Source organism: Pyrenophora tritici-repentis, chromosome 2, assembly GCF_003171515.1.
Source record: "Pyrenophora tritici-repentis strain M4 chromosome 2, whole genome shotgun sequence".
Lineage (NCBI taxonomy): Eukaryota > Fungi > Ascomycota > Dothideomycetes > Pleosporales > Pleosporaceae > Pyrenophora > Pyrenophora tritici-repentis.
The window spans coordinates 4,443,312-4,462,583 of record NC_089391.1 but is presented as its reverse complement, the minus strand read 5'-3'; the positions used below and the strand labels follow the sequence as shown (position 1 = coordinate 4,462,583).

General features: G+C 51.0%; 8 protein-coding genes across 8 annotated transcripts; 4 read left to right on the top strand and 4 right to left on the bottom strand.

The window, feature by feature from the left end:
* Positions 1-416: 416 nt before the first annotated feature.
* Positions 417-2,552, bottom strand: PtrM4_071420 (HSP70 multi-domain protein; the record flags this gene model as incomplete). The annotated part of the gene is made up of 3 exons (XM_001941552.2): positions 417-2,215; positions 2,275-2,467; positions 2,526-2,552. 3 exons carry the CDS (start codon positions 2,550-2,552, stop codon positions 417-419), a joined length of 2,019 nt encoding a protein of 672 aa, XP_001941587.1.
* Positions 2,553-3,222: 670 nt separating this feature from the next.
* On the top strand, positions 3,223-5,459 carry PtrM4_071410 (WD domain containing protein; the record flags this gene model as incomplete). Its single annotated transcript, XM_066105943.1, has 4 exons — positions 3,223-3,242; positions 3,291-3,356; positions 3,409-4,758; positions 4,808-5,459. 4 exons carry the CDS (start codon positions 3,223-3,225, stop codon positions 5,457-5,459), a joined length of 2,088 nt encoding a protein of 695 aa, XP_065964570.1.
* A 642-nt stretch (positions 5,460-6,101) lies between these two features.
* PtrM4_071400 (MetC, Cystathionine beta-lyase-cystathionine gamma-synthase) lies at positions 6,102-7,569 on the top strand (the record flags this gene model as incomplete). Its single annotated transcript, XM_001941554.2, has 3 exons — positions 6,102-6,296; positions 6,358-7,404; positions 7,456-7,569. The coding sequence occupies 3 exons, from the start codon at positions 6,102-6,104 to the stop codon at positions 7,567-7,569; spliced, it is 1,356 nt and encodes a 451-aa protein (XP_001941589.1).
* A 927-nt stretch (positions 7,570-8,496) lies between these two features.
* Positions 8,497-9,495, top strand: PtrM4_071390 (uncharacterized protein; the record flags this gene model as incomplete). The annotated part of the gene is made up of 1 exon (XM_001941555.2): positions 8,497-9,495. One exon carries the CDS (start codon positions 8,497-8,499, stop codon positions 9,493-9,495), a length of 999 nt encoding a protein of 332 aa, XP_001941590.1.
* A 1,272-nt stretch (positions 9,496-10,767) lies between these two features.
* PtrM4_071380 (Bestrophin multi-domain protein) lies at positions 10,768-12,248 on the top strand (the record flags this gene model as incomplete). The annotated part of the gene is made up of 3 exons (XM_001941556.2): positions 10,768-10,965; positions 11,020-11,915; positions 11,975-12,248. 3 exons carry the CDS (start codon positions 10,768-10,770, stop codon positions 12,246-12,248), a joined length of 1,368 nt encoding a protein of 455 aa, XP_001941591.2.
* A 645-nt stretch (positions 12,249-12,893) lies between these two features.
* PtrM4_071370 (TolA, Membrane protein involved in colicin uptake) lies at positions 12,894-14,750 on the bottom strand (the record flags this gene model as incomplete). The annotated part of the gene is made up of 1 exon (XM_066105942.1): positions 12,894-14,750. One exon carries the CDS (start codon positions 14,748-14,750, stop codon positions 12,894-12,896), a length of 1,857 nt encoding a protein of 618 aa, XP_065964569.1.
* Positions 14,751-15,699: 949 nt separating this feature from the next.
* Positions 15,700-15,912, bottom strand: PtrM4_071360 (uncharacterized protein; the record flags this gene model as incomplete). Its single annotated transcript, XM_001941557.2, has 1 exon — positions 15,700-15,912. One exon carries the CDS (start codon positions 15,910-15,912, stop codon positions 15,700-15,702), a length of 213 nt encoding a protein of 70 aa, XP_001941592.2.
* A 1,252-nt stretch (positions 15,913-17,164) lies between these two features.
* PtrM4_071350 (PepP, Xaa-Pro aminopeptidase) lies at positions 17,165-18,733 on the bottom strand (the record flags this gene model as incomplete). The annotated part of the gene is made up of 4 exons (XM_001941558.1): positions 17,165-17,256; positions 17,305-18,428; positions 18,485-18,510; positions 18,584-18,733. 4 exons carry the CDS (start codon positions 18,731-18,733, stop codon positions 17,165-17,167), a joined length of 1,392 nt encoding a protein of 463 aa, XP_001941593.1.
* Between the last annotated feature and the right edge of the window lie 539 nt (positions 18,734-19,272).

Below are 19,272 nucleotides of genomic sequence, written 5' to 3'. Positions count from 1 at the left end.
CGTCAATTAACAATAGGCACGACCTTGGACTTAGTTTAAACATTTCAATCATTGATTGTAGAGCGGAGAAGTAAGCTGAGCGTTACCATCTCGCATCTCTAGGTTATGGTACACTCATTGGCTTCGCCATAAATTACACAGTCCTTCCCACATCATCTCGTTTTCGCCAAAGGATATCACTCTTTCGTTACTCCGACATGATCCAAGGATTCGTAAAGGGTAATAGAACAAACGCTAAAGGGAGAAGAGAAATCGTCGGAGGAATATGATACAGAATGCTCAACACGTAGCGGGACATGTACAAGTCTAGGAGTAGACTCAACCTAACCGACCGTGACCGGATGCAAGACGCCAACTTTTGACGTTATAAAGTGACTAGTAGAAAAAGACAGAATGGAGAGTCAACAACTAAGCATTTACTGCTTCTTGTCGCCCTCACCCTCACCAGGCTGCTGAGGCTGCTCGCTCTGGTTTTGGCTCTCAGAGCGGGCCTTGTGCATCTGGTCGAAGAGGCTCAAAGAGGCGTTCTGGAGCTCATCGGTCTTCTCCTTGATCTCGGCGGCGGTGGCGGAACCCTCACCAGACTGGCTCTGGGAGATGAACTCACGCATAGAGGTGATCTTCTCCTTGATCTTCTCAGCCTCAGCCTTGTCGAGGCGGTCCTCGAATTCCTTGAGGGCCTTCTCAGTGTCGTTGACAACGCTGTCGGCACGGTTGGCAGCCTCGATAGCGTTCTTGCGCTCCTTGTCTTGCTCAGCGTACTGCTCAGAGTCCTTGACCATGTTCTCGATCTCGGTCTCAGAGAGACCAGATCCAGAGGCGATGGTGATGGACTGGTCCTTGTTGGTGGACTTGTCCTTTGCGTGAACGTGGACAATAGAGTCAGCATCGATATCGAAGGTAACTTCGATCTGAGGTACACCACGGTGGGCTGGTGGAATGCCAACAAGCTGGAAGTTGCCTAGGAGCTTGTTGTCACGGACGAGCTCACGCTCACCCTGGTAAACCTTGATCTCGACGGCGCTCTGGAAATCGGCCGCAGTAGAGAAGACCTGGGACTTCTTGGTGGGGATGGTAGTGTTACGGTTGATCAGACGAGTGAAGACACCGCCGAGAGTCTCAATACCGAGAGAAAGAGGGGTAACATCGAGCAGAAGAAGGTCGGTAACCTCACCAGCAAGGACAGCACCCTGGATAGCGGCACCGATGGCGACAGCCTCATCGGGGTTAACCGACTTGGCGGGGTCACGGCCGAAGATGCTCTTGACGGATTCGGTGACCTTGGGCATACGGGTCATACCACCAACGAGGATGACCTCGGAGATGTCGGTGGCCTTCAAGTTAGCATCCTTCAGAGCCTTGCGGACGGGCTCGACAGTGCGGCTGATCAGAGGGTCCATCATCTTCTCAAGCTGAGCACGGCTGAGCTTGGTGTTGATGTGCTTGGGGCCGGAAGCGTCGGCAGTGATGAAAGGCAGGTTGATGTCGGTTTGCGAGGAAGAAGAAAGCTCAATCTTGGCCTTCTCGGCAGCCTCACGGATACGCTGAATGGCCATGCGGTCGCTGTTCAGGTCGATACCCTGCTCCTTCTTGAACTGGTCGACAAGGTGGCGGACGAGGGTAATATCAAAGTCCTCACCTCCAAGGTGAGTGTCACCGTTGGTAGACTTGACCTCGAAGACACCGGCCTGAATCTCAAGAATGGAGATATCGAAAGTACCACCACCCAAATCGTAGACAGCTACGACGTTGTCGGTGGCCTTGTCAAGACCGTAGGCGAGAGCAGCAGCAGTGGGTTCGTTGACGACACGGAGAACGTTGAGACCAGCGATTTGACCGGCGTCCTTGGTGGCTTGACGCTGGGAGTCGTTGAAGTAGGCGGGGACGGTGACGACGGCGTTCTTGACATTCTTGCCCATGTAGGACTCGGCAGTCTCCTTCATCTTTCCAAGGACGAAACCACCAACCTGCGAAGGAGAGTACTTTTGTCCCTGGGCCTCGAGCCAGGCATCACCGTTGGTGTGCTGGACGATCTTGTATGGAACTTGCTGGATATCGCGCTGGACCTCAGCATCGGTGAACTTTCGGCCGATGAGACGCTTGGTGGCGAAGAGAGTGTTTTCTGGGTTGACGACTGCCTGGCGCTTGGCGGCAATACCGACTAGACGCTCACCCTCCTTTGTGAAACCAACGACAGATGGGGTTGTGCGGCCACCTTTGGAAATTGTTAGTTCCATGGTGCCCATTGATGGTTGAGTGGGGTTAAAAACTTACCCTCCGAGTTCTCAATGATGCGGGGGACTTTGCCCTCCATGACGGCAACGGCAGAGTTGGTAGTTCCCAAATCAATACCAATGACTGAGCCCTTGACCTTCTCTTGGCCGCCCTCTGCATATCCTCGCGCAAACATGGGCGGAGCCCTGAATGCGGGTGTGCGTCGCGCCGCCGCAGCAGCACGCGGCAAAACCTTCGATGAGGTCAGACAAATGGGTTTTATTTGAACATGACGATGCAATGTTACTTACATTCCGTGATAATCTCGACGAAAACATTGTGATGTGAGAGAAAGACGCTGCGAGGGGGAATGCAGGCGACAGAGAAATGGATGTAGAGATGATGGGTGGGATGTGGGTGGAATATATGATGTAGTGATGGAAGCTTGGACGATTTGACAAAATTCTCGGAGAAGATTCTAGCTCGTTTTGGTGTAAAATCGCCGCCCGAGGTTCCGCTGTAAAAAGACGTCTGTGCTCCTTCCCTGCGGCGGCGCAGATATTGGCAATGCAGTTGGTCCTGTCAACAAATTTTTGCACTTGGTGCGAATTGCGAACGCTCAAGGTACTATCAGACCATGGTCAGCCATAACCCGACACGGGCTCTGTCGTTGTCGCATTCGCGGCGTTGAAGGCTTGGCGCATGTGGCTCGCGTGTGGGGAAGATGCTTGACCATGGACCACGTCGAAACACTGCCACTCTATCAGTCAAACCTCGTCGAGACACATCAACCTACTCGCTCCATAGTAGCCAAGCCACCTTTACCATACGAGCCAGGGCTCCACTGGCCTAAACACTTTATCCTCAGTACACCCGTCCTGTCAAAACTCGCACCTAGTCTTCTGCATCCAAGTGTATTGTGACGTAGAGCGCCTCCGACCGTTGAGCCTCAGCAGCTCCACTCGGCTCCACGGAGACATGCAGCCTTCTTCGACTTGACTGCAAACTATGGCCGTCGATGACTTTCTGTATGCACCCATGCCGCCCTGCGTGCTGCCGCCTACTAACTGCCACAGGAGTCGCGATACGGACGCCTTTGTATTGGCCCAGAAAGCTTACTATCCTACAAAGATCCCTATCGCGTGAGCGCCTTCCATACGTCAACCCGGCAGTTGGCCAAACTAACCCGCGTAGACACTATCAACTACGCCACTTCATCTCGTGTCCCGAACCCGACCTCCTCTACTATGCGAGCGGCGCTACCGTCTACTGCCTCAATGCGGCTACACGAACCCAAGCCCACGTAACCACACTACCCTGGGAGGCACGCTGCACCGCATCCGGTCACGGCTATGTCTGCGTCGGTGGGGAGGAAAACGGGAATTTTGCAGCCATCAAGGTCACCGGCTTCCCTCCTACCGACCCCTCCGACGTCGACGCCTCCCTGCCTTTTGACTTGGACCATCGCCTGCCACGACCGCCACTCCTAGGCGCCGCGTCGCGCATACGCCTCGAGAAGATTGGAACCGATATCGTCAACTCCATATCAATACACAAGCTGCCTGCGGATGGCCACGGTCAGGATGACATTGTCGCAGTCCTTACCAACAACGACAAGACAGTGCGCATATACTCACTCACCCAGAACCTGGAGCTGGCAGTACTTGACCTGCCCTTTGCAATGAACCATGCCACCATATCGCCCGATGGACAAATGTTGGTCGCCGTCGGCGACGCCCCGATTGGCTACTTTTTCCAACGTACAAAGTCGCAAAAGTCCGGCAGCAAGCCCCTTGAGACGTGGATACTATCGACCCCCCCAGAGTGGGAGCTGCTCAAGCATGTGACGCTGTACCGTCCCGCAAATTCGCATGCCGACGGCTACTTTACAACGGCATGGTCACCTGCGGGCCGTCTCTGCGCCGTTGGCTCGGAATGCGGGTACATTACTGTTTTCGATGTGGAGCTGTTGAAAACGGTCGAGTATGGCGAGGATGCCATATTGCAGCTAATCAGCTCTACAAGACCAGACACCCGAACCGGGCCCGGTGCAGTGCGGACAATGCACTTCTCACCAGCCCCATGGGACTTTCTCATATGGAGTGAGGATCAAGGAAGAGTATGCATCGCTGACTTGCGAGCTGGTCTTAAGGTGAAGCAAGTCCTCACATTGGACTCGAAAGAGGAAGGTTTGGAGAATGTCGAAATAGCCGACTTTGACCTGACTCTCAGTCCAGAGATGCATGAGTTGCGGAGAGAAGCAGACTTCATCCGGAGATACCGCCGCGCTCTCGATTCTGAAGGGACTGCGGCGGCCGTGAATGCAGCAAATGAATATTTCGAAGCCGACTCTGAGCGACAAAGACTGCATCGCCGATTGGGTGTGGTAGAGTCAGATAACGACCCGCTTGGCTTGACGGCACGCGAAAGGCAGGTTCTCAGTGCCCTACGGACTAGCCAAAGGCAGCGCGAGGACGCTCGCGAGCAGGGAATAACGCCCAGGAGCATCAACTACACGACTTCTGGGCACCTTGACACACCATTGTATGTTGCACATTTCACTGGTTGACATGTTTGTGTTAACAGTTTATAGGGAGCCCACCGCTCGCGATGTAGCTGATGTCATGGCCCAATTCATGATGGAAGGCACTAGCCCAAACCATTCACATCGCTGGCTTCAAGAGCGCACAACGCCCCGACGCCAAGCCTCTGTAATTGTATCAATCAACGAGGGCACTGTCAACGCGCCTGCCATAGTCACCAACATTACCGACACGGCCATCACACGGTCACCCAATCCAGTTCCAGCACATGCACGTCGTGTGCCGAATAGCGAAATAATCGCTTCAACGGATGCAGCGTGGCGCACAGTGGAGGAGGCGCTTGCGGTTGAACAAGCTCGGGCTGCGAACCGTAGCACAGCATTGAATACACTCGGTGCTGATGGTAACCCCACTGCGCCAGAACTTCGCAGTGAACTTCGCCGCATCCGCCAATTGACGCAGGCGCGTGAGCGACTTCGAAACACTCGCGCTGGTCAGCCCATGACGGAAAGTTACGAATTCAGTCTGGGCCTTCGTCGAGCGAGTCGTACCACACATGATGCCAGACTGGGTGCGCGTACAGCAGGGCTTGCTATGAGCCAAGACGGAAAGACATTATACTGTGGTACGGAGGAAGGCATCTTTGAGTTCAAGATGAACCTCCATGTGAGAAAGGCGTTTCCTGCAATTACGCCACGATAAAAGCTGCTTGGGCGGACTGAATTGGGTTCAGACTGTGGTTTCTTATTGTTAAGTTGATGATTCAAGGGCTTTGGTACATTTTCAAGCACCACTGAGACGGTTGGCATTCGGCTAGGCGAACAGGTTGGAGCGCACCGGTACCTCGATGTAATGATTGTAATTCTTCTTGTAGGCACAAGTTTGTCAAAATAGGTATACCCGTATATTTAGGTAGTCAAAAACATTTCAATACTCTGACACGGCCCTGCGGCGTAGTTTCCCCGGGCATGCGAAGTGGGTTCGTTGTCTCAATCTGGGGTAATTAACTGCCCTTGTTTCGCCGGAAGGAGGTGGCCTACCCGGGGGCGATGTTCGGAGCGAGGGAGAAGTGCCGATTTGCTCTCGATGGCGCAATTGCAGCGGTGACTCCCCAAGCTTCAGACTAACTAACGTCTGGCGGCGCAGATGGCTTTGAGAAGGTCTGTTGAATCCCTTTGATCTCTGCACTCACACTCCGCTCACCCGAGTCTTTGCAATCCGCCGAGCATCTCTGCTTCGGCTCTTATCTCTACCTCACGCCGACTTCGTCATCGCCTCAACGCGTATATCGAACTCTGTGCAACCCCACCACTCGACTTTCATCAAGTCTGCACGACAACAGTAATGACGGGCGAGTCTTCTACAAAGGCCGCTGCGGCTGGCAAGGCTGCCATGCCACTTGACATTGACGGCCACAATCTTCCACCTTCGCCTGCGCCAAGCTCGCCCCGCAATGGCAGGAAGTATGCGCTCATGACGGAGCTGGTGTACACGGAGAGCAGCGACCAGTACAATGCCAGCTCCGTACCAATTTACCAGGTATGCCAAGGCGAATACAAATGTATTCAAGCGTGAAAGTGGCCAAGTCTAATATGCGCAGTCTGCTACGTTCAAGCAAGAGTCCGCGACCGGCGGCGGCGGCGAGTACGACTATACACGCTCCGGTAACCCCACACGAACACATCTTGAAAGGCATCTTGCCAAGATCATGAATGCGAACCGCGCGCTTGTCGTCTCGTCTGGTATGGGCGCCCTCGATGTCATCACTCGTCTTCTCCGACCCGGCGACGAAGTAGTGACTGGCGACGATCTGTACGGAGGAACAAACAGACTCCTCAAGTACCTCTCAACCCATGGCGGTATCATTGTACACCACATAGACACTACGAACCCGGAAAAGGTGCGCGCCGTAGTAAACGAAAAGACGGCTATGGTGCTCCTTGAGACGCCCACCAACCCTCTGATCAAAATCTGCGACATTCCGGCCATTGCCAGTATTGCGCACACCGCGAACCCCACGGCTATTGTTGCAGTCGATAACACCATGATGTCGCCCATGCTACTCAACCCACTCGACCTTGGGTCCGATATTGTTTACGAATCCGGTACAAAGTACCTATCCGGCCACCATGACCTCATGGCCGGCGTCATCGCTATAAACGATTCCGCGCTCGGGGATCGCCTTTTCTTTACCATCAATGCTTCGGGGTGCGGGCTCTCGCCCTTTGACTCTTGGCTACTTCTCCGCGGCATCAAGACGCTTGGTGTTCGCATGGAAAAGCAGCAGGCGAACGCTATGCGCATCGCCACCTTCCTTGAATCCCATGGTTTCAAGGTCCGATATCCAGGTCTAAAGTCGCACCCACAGTACGATCTCCACTGGAGCATGGCACGCGGCGCGGGCGCCGTACTGTCTTTCGAGACTGGCGACGTCAATATCAGTGAAAGAATCGTCGAAAGCGCAAGGCTCTGGGGAATCAGTGTGAGCTTTGGATGTGTCAACTCGCTCATCAGTATGCCTTGCCGCATGAGTCATGCCAGTATTGACGAGAAGACGAGAAAAGAGAGGAACATGCCTGAAGACATCATCCGACTCTGTGTCGGAATTGAAGACCCGGAGGACTTGTTGGATGATCTCAGTCGTGCTGTAAGTCGATTCTGAGACGAACGCCCCCGACAAGATGCTAATTGTATGTAGCTCGTCCAAGCTGGCGCTGTGAACATTACGACTGAAGGGTTCCGCGCTCTGGCCACCGAGGCTCCTATCTCGGGCCAGCCAGCCGAGGATGTTCCTGCGCCTCCAGAGTCGTAGATCTCTTGGTTTTAGTCACCTCTGTCCTACTTGCCATAGCAGGTTAACGTGATACCCCTTTTCCATCTGTCGAGAGAGACATGTTGGTTTCCCTTCGCAACTCTCTCTGACCCCAGTCACCTCTGTCACTGTAACTACATGGTGTTAACGTGATATTTGTCTGATTGATTTAGCATAGCTCTACTGCTAGCTGGAGTTCCTCTGGGCTAAAATGTCTCCTTGTTTATTACAATGAAAGCTTATTCATCTTGATGTAAAGTGTCTGATGAATCGTGACTCCCATATCAAAGCGGGAATACCCACCGGTCGTTGCTGATAGGTCTGAAAGCGTTCTGCACGGTTTGATAAGCAGTCCTACGGGTATTTTGCTTTGGAACGGGATCCTTTGGCTTATTTCGAGCAATAGCACTAAACCAGGATAATCGCTGTATTCGTTTTGTCATCTAAGCTACGTCTACGTAGTAGTAATCAGGCCCTGATCGCAAGCGCCTAAATGTTCCACAATCAACCATTGTGCCAGGTCAGCTTTGCTTGGAGTAAGACCGAAGTCCGTGAGTGCTGGCCAGTTGTCCGATCGGTGCATTCCGAAGATTACGATCACGTGGTCGGGCTGACTATCGAGCAGCGGATCTGCCGGCCGGGCCTTTGTGTGGAAGCACCTCAGTAAGCCGTTTCAACCACCATTGTGTGCCACGTATGACTTAGTTCGTACTCATACACTCGGTTCCACGCTGAGTTTATAAGTTGCCATCGCCAAACGCTACGTCTTCTTGGTTACTTTGAAACTCGTCTCGAACATACAATCTTGTGGTAATACAAGGTGTCCACGGGTACCTCCTGAAACGATCCCGGGCACGCGAGCAACTCTGCCAACGGAAAAAAGAAAAGAAAACGCATACTTACAGCTCCGACTCGAGTGCAGACGCAATGCCGCAGCTCTTTGATCTGCCACGCGAATTGCGCGATCTGATATATGAGGAGATTCTCGCATCGTCTGCCCCTCTGCCGACATTGAAGGATACGCGATACCCATTTAACTGGTGTCCCCTAAAACAGCCACCGAGAGGTCTTACAGACTATGATTGTGTCATCTCATTCCAGGAAGCACCGCCTACATGTGCAAGCTTCTTGGCATGTAACCGCCAGATCAATGTGGAGATGATGCATGCCATTAAACGAGAAAAGCAAAAAGGCCAGATGTGTGCACTGATGGACTGCGTCGTGAACGATCAGATGCACCACTTTACTTGGCTTGCTGTCCCACTTGTCAAAACAGAAAAGAAGGACGCGTCGAAGCCAATGGCGTGCAAGGACACCCCAATGTCTAAAGTCATATCAAGCTGGGCAACTAGGCTCTTCCATGCAGGAACTAGCCACATATTGGGCAATAACATCTTTCCCGCGTATTCCCTTCACTTCACTACAGTGATTGAGCGATTACGGATCGATATTCGGCTTTTTGACTCAAGTCCACCCATATCCACACTCTCGGACTCTCATCGGAACTCTACAGCGTGGGCTATATGTGCAGCCCTCAGCCACATTTTCGACAATGGCCCCGATCTCCATACAGCAAGGAGAGTTGACTTCATCGGAGAGGTCGTCCTCAACCTTGTACCCCAAGCCAACGTCTCTAATGCCTCACCACCCCAATCTCCGGACAATGCCAACGATAGCTTGTTCGTCCCAGAGACAGAGGCTACGCCAACGGAATTGATACGCAATGAGCTTGTTGAGGTGTGGAATAGAATCTGGGCTGCGGACGATTTTCCTACAAGTGAGCTCCGAGCAAGATACTACCGCTTTCTCCTCGAGAAGATCAATAGAGTGAGAATATGTGTCAACGGCAAAACGTTTCGTACCCGAGAGCTGGCTGCCGAGCTGGAGAGGGGCAGGGCTGAGATGAGGAGGATCCAGATGCGGTAATGGTATATGTAGGTTCCAACGGGACAAGTTCAATGTCAGTATGGGTTGCTCGTCCCAGTTCGGAGAGCGCTGCGGCTGGGCAAAGGGCGGTTCGGAGATGATGTGGGTCATGACTGCTCTGTGCGTTGACAGTCGTGTCTGGACGTGTTCTCAAAGTATGTTCTGGAAGACGTAGATCGTGTAGCGGCCTTACTTAAGTATGATTCATAACTCGGCAGTGAAGATTCCCCACTCGGTCAGAAGATGTTGAATGGGTCCAAGTCGCGGGTTCTGCTTCTCTACAAGCAATAGCGCCCTTTCAACGGCCAAGACAGCGTCCAAGCCACAATAGAAATAGAAATTGCGCCAGCCAATTCCTTCCCGCTACCTACCCCGAATACGCCTGGAAAGCTGACGAGGCTTTTTGACGTTGAATCGTTCGCGGGAGGTCCTATTGGCTCGATCAATAGACACGTCAGGGGTAAGTCCTAGCCTCGGTTCGGCACGCACTTGTCTGGACCGACCTGCCATTGCACGACGACTTTGACATTCCTGACACAAACACGGTCGATCCAACACAGCTGCCCGCACCAGTACAGGTTTCATGCAACGGCGGCTTATGCACGAGTGAGGCTTCTGCCCGTTACTTGGGCTGTTGCAATTCAACCCAACCGATGCGCCACTGTAGTGGCAAGCTACAGCGGGATGGCGAACAAGAAATGCATACTTACTACAACCCCATACCACCACATCGAGCGGCGCACTTGGCACGGCCTGAGAACGTTTCACTAAACGAAGCACCGCGTCGCGTCCCTTGCTGGACAAGCGGCGCCCCTGCCGTCATTCGTTACGACGTAACATGCCTCCCAAGTCTTCTCCACTGATCTCCCCAAGACAATTGGCCAGACCACGGCGATTTGGCTCAGGGGCACAATGTGCCAAACGGCCCCTGCATGCCCAGGTGCCAACGTGTGTGCCGGAACACATGTCTGGCTTCGATAGATCCTAGCAGAGAGGCGGCGGGAGCGAATCCCCGTGGGCGCCATGGGGTCGTCAAGAGAAATTTTGTGCGTGGTGCAGAAAGGCGTGTTTTATATTTAAATACAGCTTGGAGATCCTTACTCCTGCCGGGAGTTGTTTCCCTCGCTTTGCTTTATCCCTCAGATATCTTGCGTCTTGTCGCTCGTCACTCTTTCTACAAAATTGTTATTACTTGTTCGCATTGACCATAGTCTGTCGTTTGAACTGCTGGACGGTTAGCTCACGTGCTTACGCGATCTACATACACGCAATATGGCGGCATCTAACGCTTCCACCACTAAGACTCTTCGGCCGGATAACATCGAAATTCCGTCGTCGAGCGGATCAAATCACCCACCCGACGATTTTGATGGCCCTATCTCACCGCGCTCATGGCGACACCGCACTGTTACATACCAGGTTCCCTCCAGAAGGCAAACAAATGGCTCTCTCGATGCTGAGGACTACTTTGTGAGTTCGCTCTGGATGTTATATGTTATGGGCTATACTAATGGTAGCTGATAGGTTGGTCCTCGTGACATGTCAAAGCACAGCAAATGGCCCTTCTTCATGCGGATGCACGGTTCCGTGTTCCCTAAGATGATTCTTCCTCTGACAGTTGTCACAATCTGGTCTACTGCCATTACATGCGTCTCCGAATTTGTCCACCCACTAGCCGTCAGCACCCTGCTCCTGACAGTTCTCGGTTTCGTCGTCGGTCTCGCCATCTCCTTCCGAACTAGCACAGCCTACGAGCGATACACCGAGGGTAGGAAATACTGGAGTCAGTTGATCACCGTAAGCCATAACTTGGCAAGGACGATCTGGTTCCACGCATCCGAACGCGATGGCGAGATCGGCAAGGAGGATCTGCTTAACAAACTTTCGGCCCTCAACCTTGTCAATGCTTTCGCATGCTCCGTCAAGCACAGGCTCCGCTTCGAACCCGGTATCGACTATCCCGATCTCCGCGACCGTGTCGAATATCTCGACACATTTGCGCGTGCTGCAGAATGCGAGATCCCCAAGCCCGGCGACAAGAAGAAGTTGAAGGCCGTAGGAGAGTACCTCGGTGTTACGTTTGCAGAGTCCAACCCCCGTAAGAGGATCAAGCGCGCTAAGAAGCCCCTTGGTAACTTGTCGCTCGAAATCTTGAACCATCTCTCCTGCTATGTCCACAGTATCATCGACAATGACACGCTCAAAGTTGGTCTCTACCAGAACCAGGCCATTACCAGCATCGTTCAGCTCAACGAAGTCCTTGTCGGCATGGACCGTGTCCTCCAAACACCCCTCCCGATCGCCTACTCCATCGCCATCTCTCAAATCACCTGGGTCTACGTAATGATGTTGCCTTTCCAACTGTGGGATGACCTCCGCTGGATCACAATCCCCGGCTGCATCTTCGCCGCCTACATCATGTAAGCCCCGACTCCCCCTTGAACCCCCCAAAACAACACAACTAACAAATTCCCTCTAGCATCGGACTCAGCGCCATTGGCCGTGAAATCGAGAACCCCTTCGGCCACGACGTCAACGATCTCCCCCTCGAAGCCTACTGCGAAGAACTCGAAATGGACATTGACACTATCACATCCCAGCCCCCCGCACTCTGCCCAAGAGTTTATGCGCCGCGACGGCAATATGCCCATCTGGCCTCTCAGCCACAAGAACTACAACTCCTGGGCCCACCGCAGCAAGCAGGACATCAGGGATGCGCTCATGACAAAGACAAAGGCCGATATGGCGGTTAGGAAGAGTTTCGCTGTTCCTCGCGAGAGCGAGAGCGATGAAAAGGAGCATCATACCATACAGCAGCAGCATCATGACAATTAGTTTTGGACGTGTGCGTTTGTTTGTGTTGTACGCTATGCATTTTTTGTTTTAGAAGCGGGGTTGGCGCTGCACATGGAGTTTAACATCGAATTTGGGGACTTTGTTTTGGATTTGGGGCATCGCTATCACAAAAAGGTTTCTTATATTTCTCGCCTACTCGGTTCCTTTTTCCTGGCGGGAGGCATCATCGTAATGCATTCTATTGATATTGACGTTCACTGTGTCGTGCATATGCGTGTCTAATATGCTTAGGCTAAAGTCCTTTTCGACAATGCTGGTCTCATATGATTGCTGATGTACAACTCTAGTTTATATCTCAAATTTACTTTGTGAGCTGTTAACATGTACTTGATCTGGTTTCTATATCTGCAGGATTTTTCTTATAGAGCCGGTGTCGGATTACAGATGTTAACGTGTCCGTGCACCTTGTGCCCGGATTCATCTCATGCCCCGCGAACACCATCTTAGCGATCTCAAATTTGAAGCTGTACAACACCACACAATAGCTTAATATTAATAAAAACATAGCATTGCAGTAATTAGATACTTGCGATTAACTTGTACTATCTGAATTTTTGTGGGAGGTTGACGTTGCGGCCACGTGATGTGGTCTTTGGTGGTGGAGGCGATGGAGGAGATGCAACTCTATCGCGAGCTCTATCCTCCATCGCTCGTTTTTGACGCTTGTTCTTAGAAGAGGGCGCTCTTGAGGCTTTACGCTTGCGTTGTTGAGCTTGTTGGGTGGCTTTTTTCTGGTGTTGAGCTTCAACTTTGCGCGCGCGTTCAGCTGCTTTCTCAGCTCGCTCAAGCTCCCTTATCTCCTTGAGCCTCTGCCTCTCTACACGCTTCTCCTCGAGCTTAACTTGACGCTGCAGTTGAACCTCCTCACGCTGCTTCTTGGCCTGTGCTTTTTGGAGTTTCTCCTCTATCTTATCTCGCTCCCGTACTACTTCTCTAGCTCGAGCCTCGCGTATCTTGCGAGGAGACCAGAAGACAGAGCCACCGTGATACTCCTGGCGCTGTTGAAGGTCAAGAGCTTTGCCCTTCTTCTTATGCTTCTTTTTATGTTGAAGAGCCTCCTTTAAGCCCTCGTTCTCATGCTGTAAAAGCTTATACTGCACAGAGAGATGGTGAACGCTTGAGCGCAGCTTTCTTGCCTCATACTGATGGCTATCATTGACAGCAGCTCGTACTAACCGATCGAGCTTTCTCCAGTCATGATCAGAGAGCCCTGAAGATGAGCTTCTCTCAGCTTCTGGCGTGCTGGCAAATCTACGAAGGATAACGTTGGGATCTATTGGCCATATACCAGTAGCTTCAAACGCTTTTAATATAGTTGATTGCTTAAACGAGGCCTGCCAAGCTCTCCAGAAGAGTGGGAAGAAGTCTCCTTTCTTAATTGGAATGAGGCCTTGAGCCTTGTAGAGATGGTTAGTGAGCTCGTTGGAGTAGGCTTGAGAGAGTGGCTTGAACAGCACTACATCGAGCGGCTGGAGCGTATGAGTCGAATGGGGAGGAAGGATCATGAGGAGGATCCTATGGCGATCGCAGTACTTGATAAACTCCATCGTGAGGTGAGATCCATGGCCATCAAGGATGAGCAATCGCCATCTCCCTGATCGCTGCTTTGTATAGCGATCAAACACCTGCTCTAGCCAAGCTAGGCCTACGTCATTGTTTGACCAGCCTGTTAGAGATGATGAGACAAAGACCTCATGTTCTCCTGCCTTAATATCCTCCACCCAACTCGATCGTATGGCTCCATTTTTAGCTGCGTAGATAAGGGCTGGAGGCAGCGAGCTCCCATCGGCGCAGCAGCAGGCCAGGAGTGTCAGAAACTCGCGTGATCCATCCTGGAGAGATGCTCGAACCTCTTTCTTATCCCATTGACGCCTGCTAAATATCCTCTTACTCCTGCCTATCATACCAATAAGGAAGCCCTTTTCATCCATATTGTATATATCTCGAGCCTCTAGGTGGTATTCGGTGATCTTCTGGTGCAGCAGCTCGAAGTAGAGTCTATACTTTGACTCAGAATCAGCCAGGTGGCGCGTACGATCCATGGCGGTGGTCCACTTTGAGATAAGATAGATCTCGTGTCGGTTAATGAAGCGAGTAACCCAGCTCTCGCTGAGCTGCTGATGGGCTACTTCTGATGAGAAATTCCTGATCATCTCTCTTGTAGGAGGTAGGCCTTGCTTAGTGAGCTTAGTGATATATCGTACAAGCTCTAACTCTTGTTGTGGGCCGATAGCTTGCTGCTGAGCGTATCCATCGCTCCTAGGCCCTGTCACGCGCCTCCATCTTCGCCCTAGCGTTGAGCGGTTAACCCCCCATTTTTCAGCAACTTCTTTTAATGTGAATTTCTCTCCTGGATCGCGCGATTCTAAATCTGCAATCGCTTCATCAATCGGAGCCATAGTTGTGGAGTTATTGCGCGTCAAAGTTGTAGTATTGAGACACGCGTCGGTGTTCGGCGGGGCATGAGATGAATCCGGGCATGAGGTGCACGGACACGTTAATCACGGGCCGCGTCGGTCCTACTTCGGTCTGACTCGTACTAACCCCGCGTATATCTTCATAGCAACCTAGAGATAGAACAATCAATCAGAACCATCACCGAACAGAATGCATTCCTAGTTATCCTTATTCCCTTTACGCACTTAGTGCAAAGCCAACCAACAGCCGGACTAACTGATATGTAAGTCAAGAGAGTGTGCCTAACTGGCTCTTTAAATCACAACGCCACAAAGCTAAGGGGGTTTTCTCAATTGGAAACCAACGCTAAGATATTAGCTCCTTACCTTCTTCTTCCATTTCTCTGGTATTCAAAGCTAGCTTTGGAAAATAGGCTAGATATTTAACCTACGGTTTCCCGTATGTGTAGTCGTACATGTACCAGTTAGTAAGCCTTCGCAAAGCATGGACAGAAGAATTAGACACGACTTGTGTGGCCCAAAGAGGGAAGAAACGAGAGAGAAAATAGTTGAAAGACACCGCTCCAACGGTAGCATTGAAGAGGACAAGTATGTTTCACGCACAGGATTGTGCGAAGAGCGTACAAGACAAAGATGTCTGAGTAGATACAGGTCCACACCCATCCAACACAAGAAGTTGGACATGTTAATGATGATCCATGTCCATTGTACCACCCTAGCCTTTTCCCGATGCCAAACGCTTGCCTAGGCCTCCAGCTCATTTTTTGGGTGGAATCACCCATTCTTGAGCGGCACATCTTCGTTTACCCTGCCCATTGTGACACGGCTCGTTGTCTGGCAGGTTTTCAAGTCTCGCGACGAAGTCAAAATACTCGGTGAAAGTACTTGCATGGGCACAATTTCGTCTGTTCATCTTGCACTACTCGCACCATTAGGAAACAAACGTAACGCGGCGGCTAGCTAGCGTAAACCTGGGAGCGCTCTTTCGACTTACACAGACGCCTATATGTGTAGATTCTCCGCTTTCAGTGTCATGACTGCCGGCGCACTGGTTTCCGGGAGCCCAGTCTGAACGGTAACAGCAGTGACTGTATACCAGTGGGAGGGCTGCGAGAAAAAGGCCGAGGGTGGCTGTGAACTTCATTTTGGCCAGGGTGGGTGGGCTTTTGTATAGTATAGGGACGGTGGAGTTTTGGTGGGCGGTCTTTGATTGGTGAGAGTGAGTTGCTACAGGAGCGGAAGGCCCCATCTTATACACTGGACACTTGGCTCCGCAACTGATAACAACAGGCTAGTGCTTCTCATCAATCGCCTGCTTACTGCGTCGATGTTCATTTCTTATTAATAAATCTGCTGGGCGGAGAGAGCGAGTACCGCCGTGATCTACATAAGTAAGACGGCCCCATCTACGTATGGACACTTTGTCCCAATACCCATGAAAGCACTAGTTGTTGGAAGTTGTAAGTAGGACGAATGACAGCGGAAACGTAAGCACTAACAGACTAACATAGGAATAGCTTCACTTCGCCTAGCAACTAGCGGTGAATTGTGGAACTTGTACAGACTAGACCAGTGGAGGGGATTCTTTCCGAGAATGAGCCATAATCAGAAGCCGTGAGAATCCGGGTGTCCGTAAGCTGACTTTACCTACTTTCTTCCCAGTAAGTACCGCGTATGAGCAGATCTCATAGGTTTCCGGTATTCTATCTCTTTTTTGTTCCTACTCGATTGTACAGCTGTTCTGCCTTACTATTAGTATTCAGCTTCAATGTTAGCGGTGACCTCTCAGGTCTTTGCACAGGCGGTATTGCGGTATATCTCGAGTAAAGCGTCTTACAAGGCAACCAAGCTTTCTCACCAACGTTGGCCGTTGTAGGTTTGGTCTTGCTCCTCTTATCCTCGTATGATGTTGTGTTGTGTTCGGGTCCGGTGTAGGGTTTTGCTGACTACAAAAAGGTGACGCTGTATCCGAAACTGCATTCAGCATACCAATCCGTGCTTCTAGAGTCAAGACAAAAACATACAGTAGATCAGTATACTTGAGATAGGAATGGCTGTTATTCTCAAAACACTAGCGTTTGGATAAAACCGGGTCGACCAAATAGTGTTTTAGGTTGGTCATAAATGTTCTACCATAAAATACAAGCTTCCGGCAGCTTACGGATTCCAACTTTAGCTTAAGGACACCAACAAAAAAAGCGGGTAACGTATGAGCGGCACAGTCAGCTGATTGGATAGCACTGAAAAGCAGCACACAGCACTGTAATGGACCTTGGAATTGCCCAAGAGCGACTCTCAACTTTACTATCGCCTAACGGTACTCAGTAGGTATCTCAAACGAGCATACGAATGGCTATAGCGCTAATGTTTTTCTGATTACTCTAGAGAGCCCTACCTTATGTAGATAGAATAAGTTTGGTAATATCGTCAATCTCCTTTGGTGTGGGTGTCAAGTTCTCAAAGCCGTTCTTTGTGACTAGAACGTTGTCTACAGAGTGTAAGCATAAATCTAGTCAACGCAAACACCTTAACTTACCTTCAATTCGCACTCCACCGACGCTCCAATACTTCTCCAGAACGCTCTCATCAATGTACTTCTTCTTCTCCTCATCCTTCAGATACGGCTCGATGATGAACCTACAGAAGTAAACTCCAGGCTCGACTGTGATTACACTGCGCTCAGGCAAGGATCCCCTCGTTCTCAGATACCTGAACATGACATCCTTGTCCGCGTAGTTTGGATTACCTCCTGTGTCATGGGTGTCCATGCCTAGGTAGTGGCCAAGGCCGTGCGGGAAGAATGCAACACTGATCCTCTTTGTGAAGATCTCTTCTGCGTCTCCCTTCAATATGCCAAGCTCCAACAAGCCCTTGATGGCAACCTTGTGCGCAAGTTCATGGACGGAATCCCATACTACGCCTTCTTTGAGAGCGTTGATGCATTGATGTTGCATGTCCAACACGATCTTATAGATGGCGAGAGACTCGGTCGTGAATTTACCCTTGAGTGGAAATGTGCGTGTGATATCTGAAGCGTAACAGTCGACTTCACAGCCCGCATCCAACAGTAACAAGTTCTGATCAGAGATTGGGGCAGCATTGTGGACATAGTGTAGTGTTGCGGCGTGTTCACCGGCTGCGACGATGGAGTGGTAGGCCTGGTTCTTTGCATTGCGCTCTACACACGCTTTGAGAAAGACAGCTTCCAGTTCACATTCATTCTTTGCTGTGGAGGCAGCTTTCATGACGGCTTCGTGGGCTGCGGTGGATATGATGTTCGCTTTGCGGATCAGTGCGATTTCGTAGTCGGACTTTATGACACGACAGTACTCAATGGCGGGCTTGAGCTGTTTGAACTCCTTTTCTTTGTAGGAGATGAAGGTGATATGGTCTGAGACTTGTTCTGGGATGGCGTAAATAGTAGATTGCGCAGACTCGGAAGTGCTTGTAAGGTGGGCATTGACGTCCTTTGTGGTTAGACACTGATCAATATCATACTTTTCTTTGGCTTCCTCTGGGCTCATAGGTAAGCCCGACCAAATCACCTCATCAGGCTCCACAGGAGGTATGAAGAGTGTGAGCTTCTCAGTGGCGATTTCATATGTAAGATATGAATCTGGTAGCTCGCAACCACTGAGATAGAAGAAATACCGACGTTGCCTGAATTTCATAGTCAATTCCATGTGTTCGGGCCTGGGTACAAGGAAATATCCTACCGAAATGGTGCTTCTCCATCGTTGTCCTAATTTGAGGCGTTAGTTTCTTCTGGGATACACTCACGGTGACCGTACATGGTGAAGTCAGTGACGACATACCTCATTAAGTTTCTGCTTCTGCGCCTCGAGATAGATAGTCCCATTCTTATCACCGCCCTTTGCGATGATCCACTCGGCAACCTTCTTTGCGTGCGCCTTGGCTGGGTACTTGCCCTTCAGTACATCCTCATAGTTTTCTGCGATTGCCATGTTGATGTGGGTCCAGCTTCCGCTCTTTGTAGATAAGCTATAGAAGCAAGGTGTTGCAATAGCTGAAGTTGCAGGTTGTGAGGGGCGGACGGTGCGCAATGTATGTCGAAGGGAACGACCAATATGAGGTAGAACGGTGCGCATGTGAGCTTCAACGAGCTCAGCTGTCAGGTGTGAAGATAGCTACAGGTTGGGAAAGTGGGGTTTGGTGGGGTCAGACACGAGTTGACAACTGCGGGTAGTCGCGGGTGTACGAGTCGTTTAGAAATGAATAAGGAAGGTGCGTACTTGCCAAATAATCCGCAGTCGCGAATTAATGGGATGAAATGTTTGAATAATCTGTCCATTTGGCCATGCTACGAGTGAGCTGGCTAGTATACGTAGAAGTACATAATCATGTCTAAACTATTGATAAATCCCAAAGCATCGCTAGCAAGCCCCTTAAGCTCCAAACACCTGCATTATGCCATCCCAATGCTGTAACTCGTATGTCTACTGGTCGTATTTCGGTAACAACTGCCTACACGATGGTTCAACGG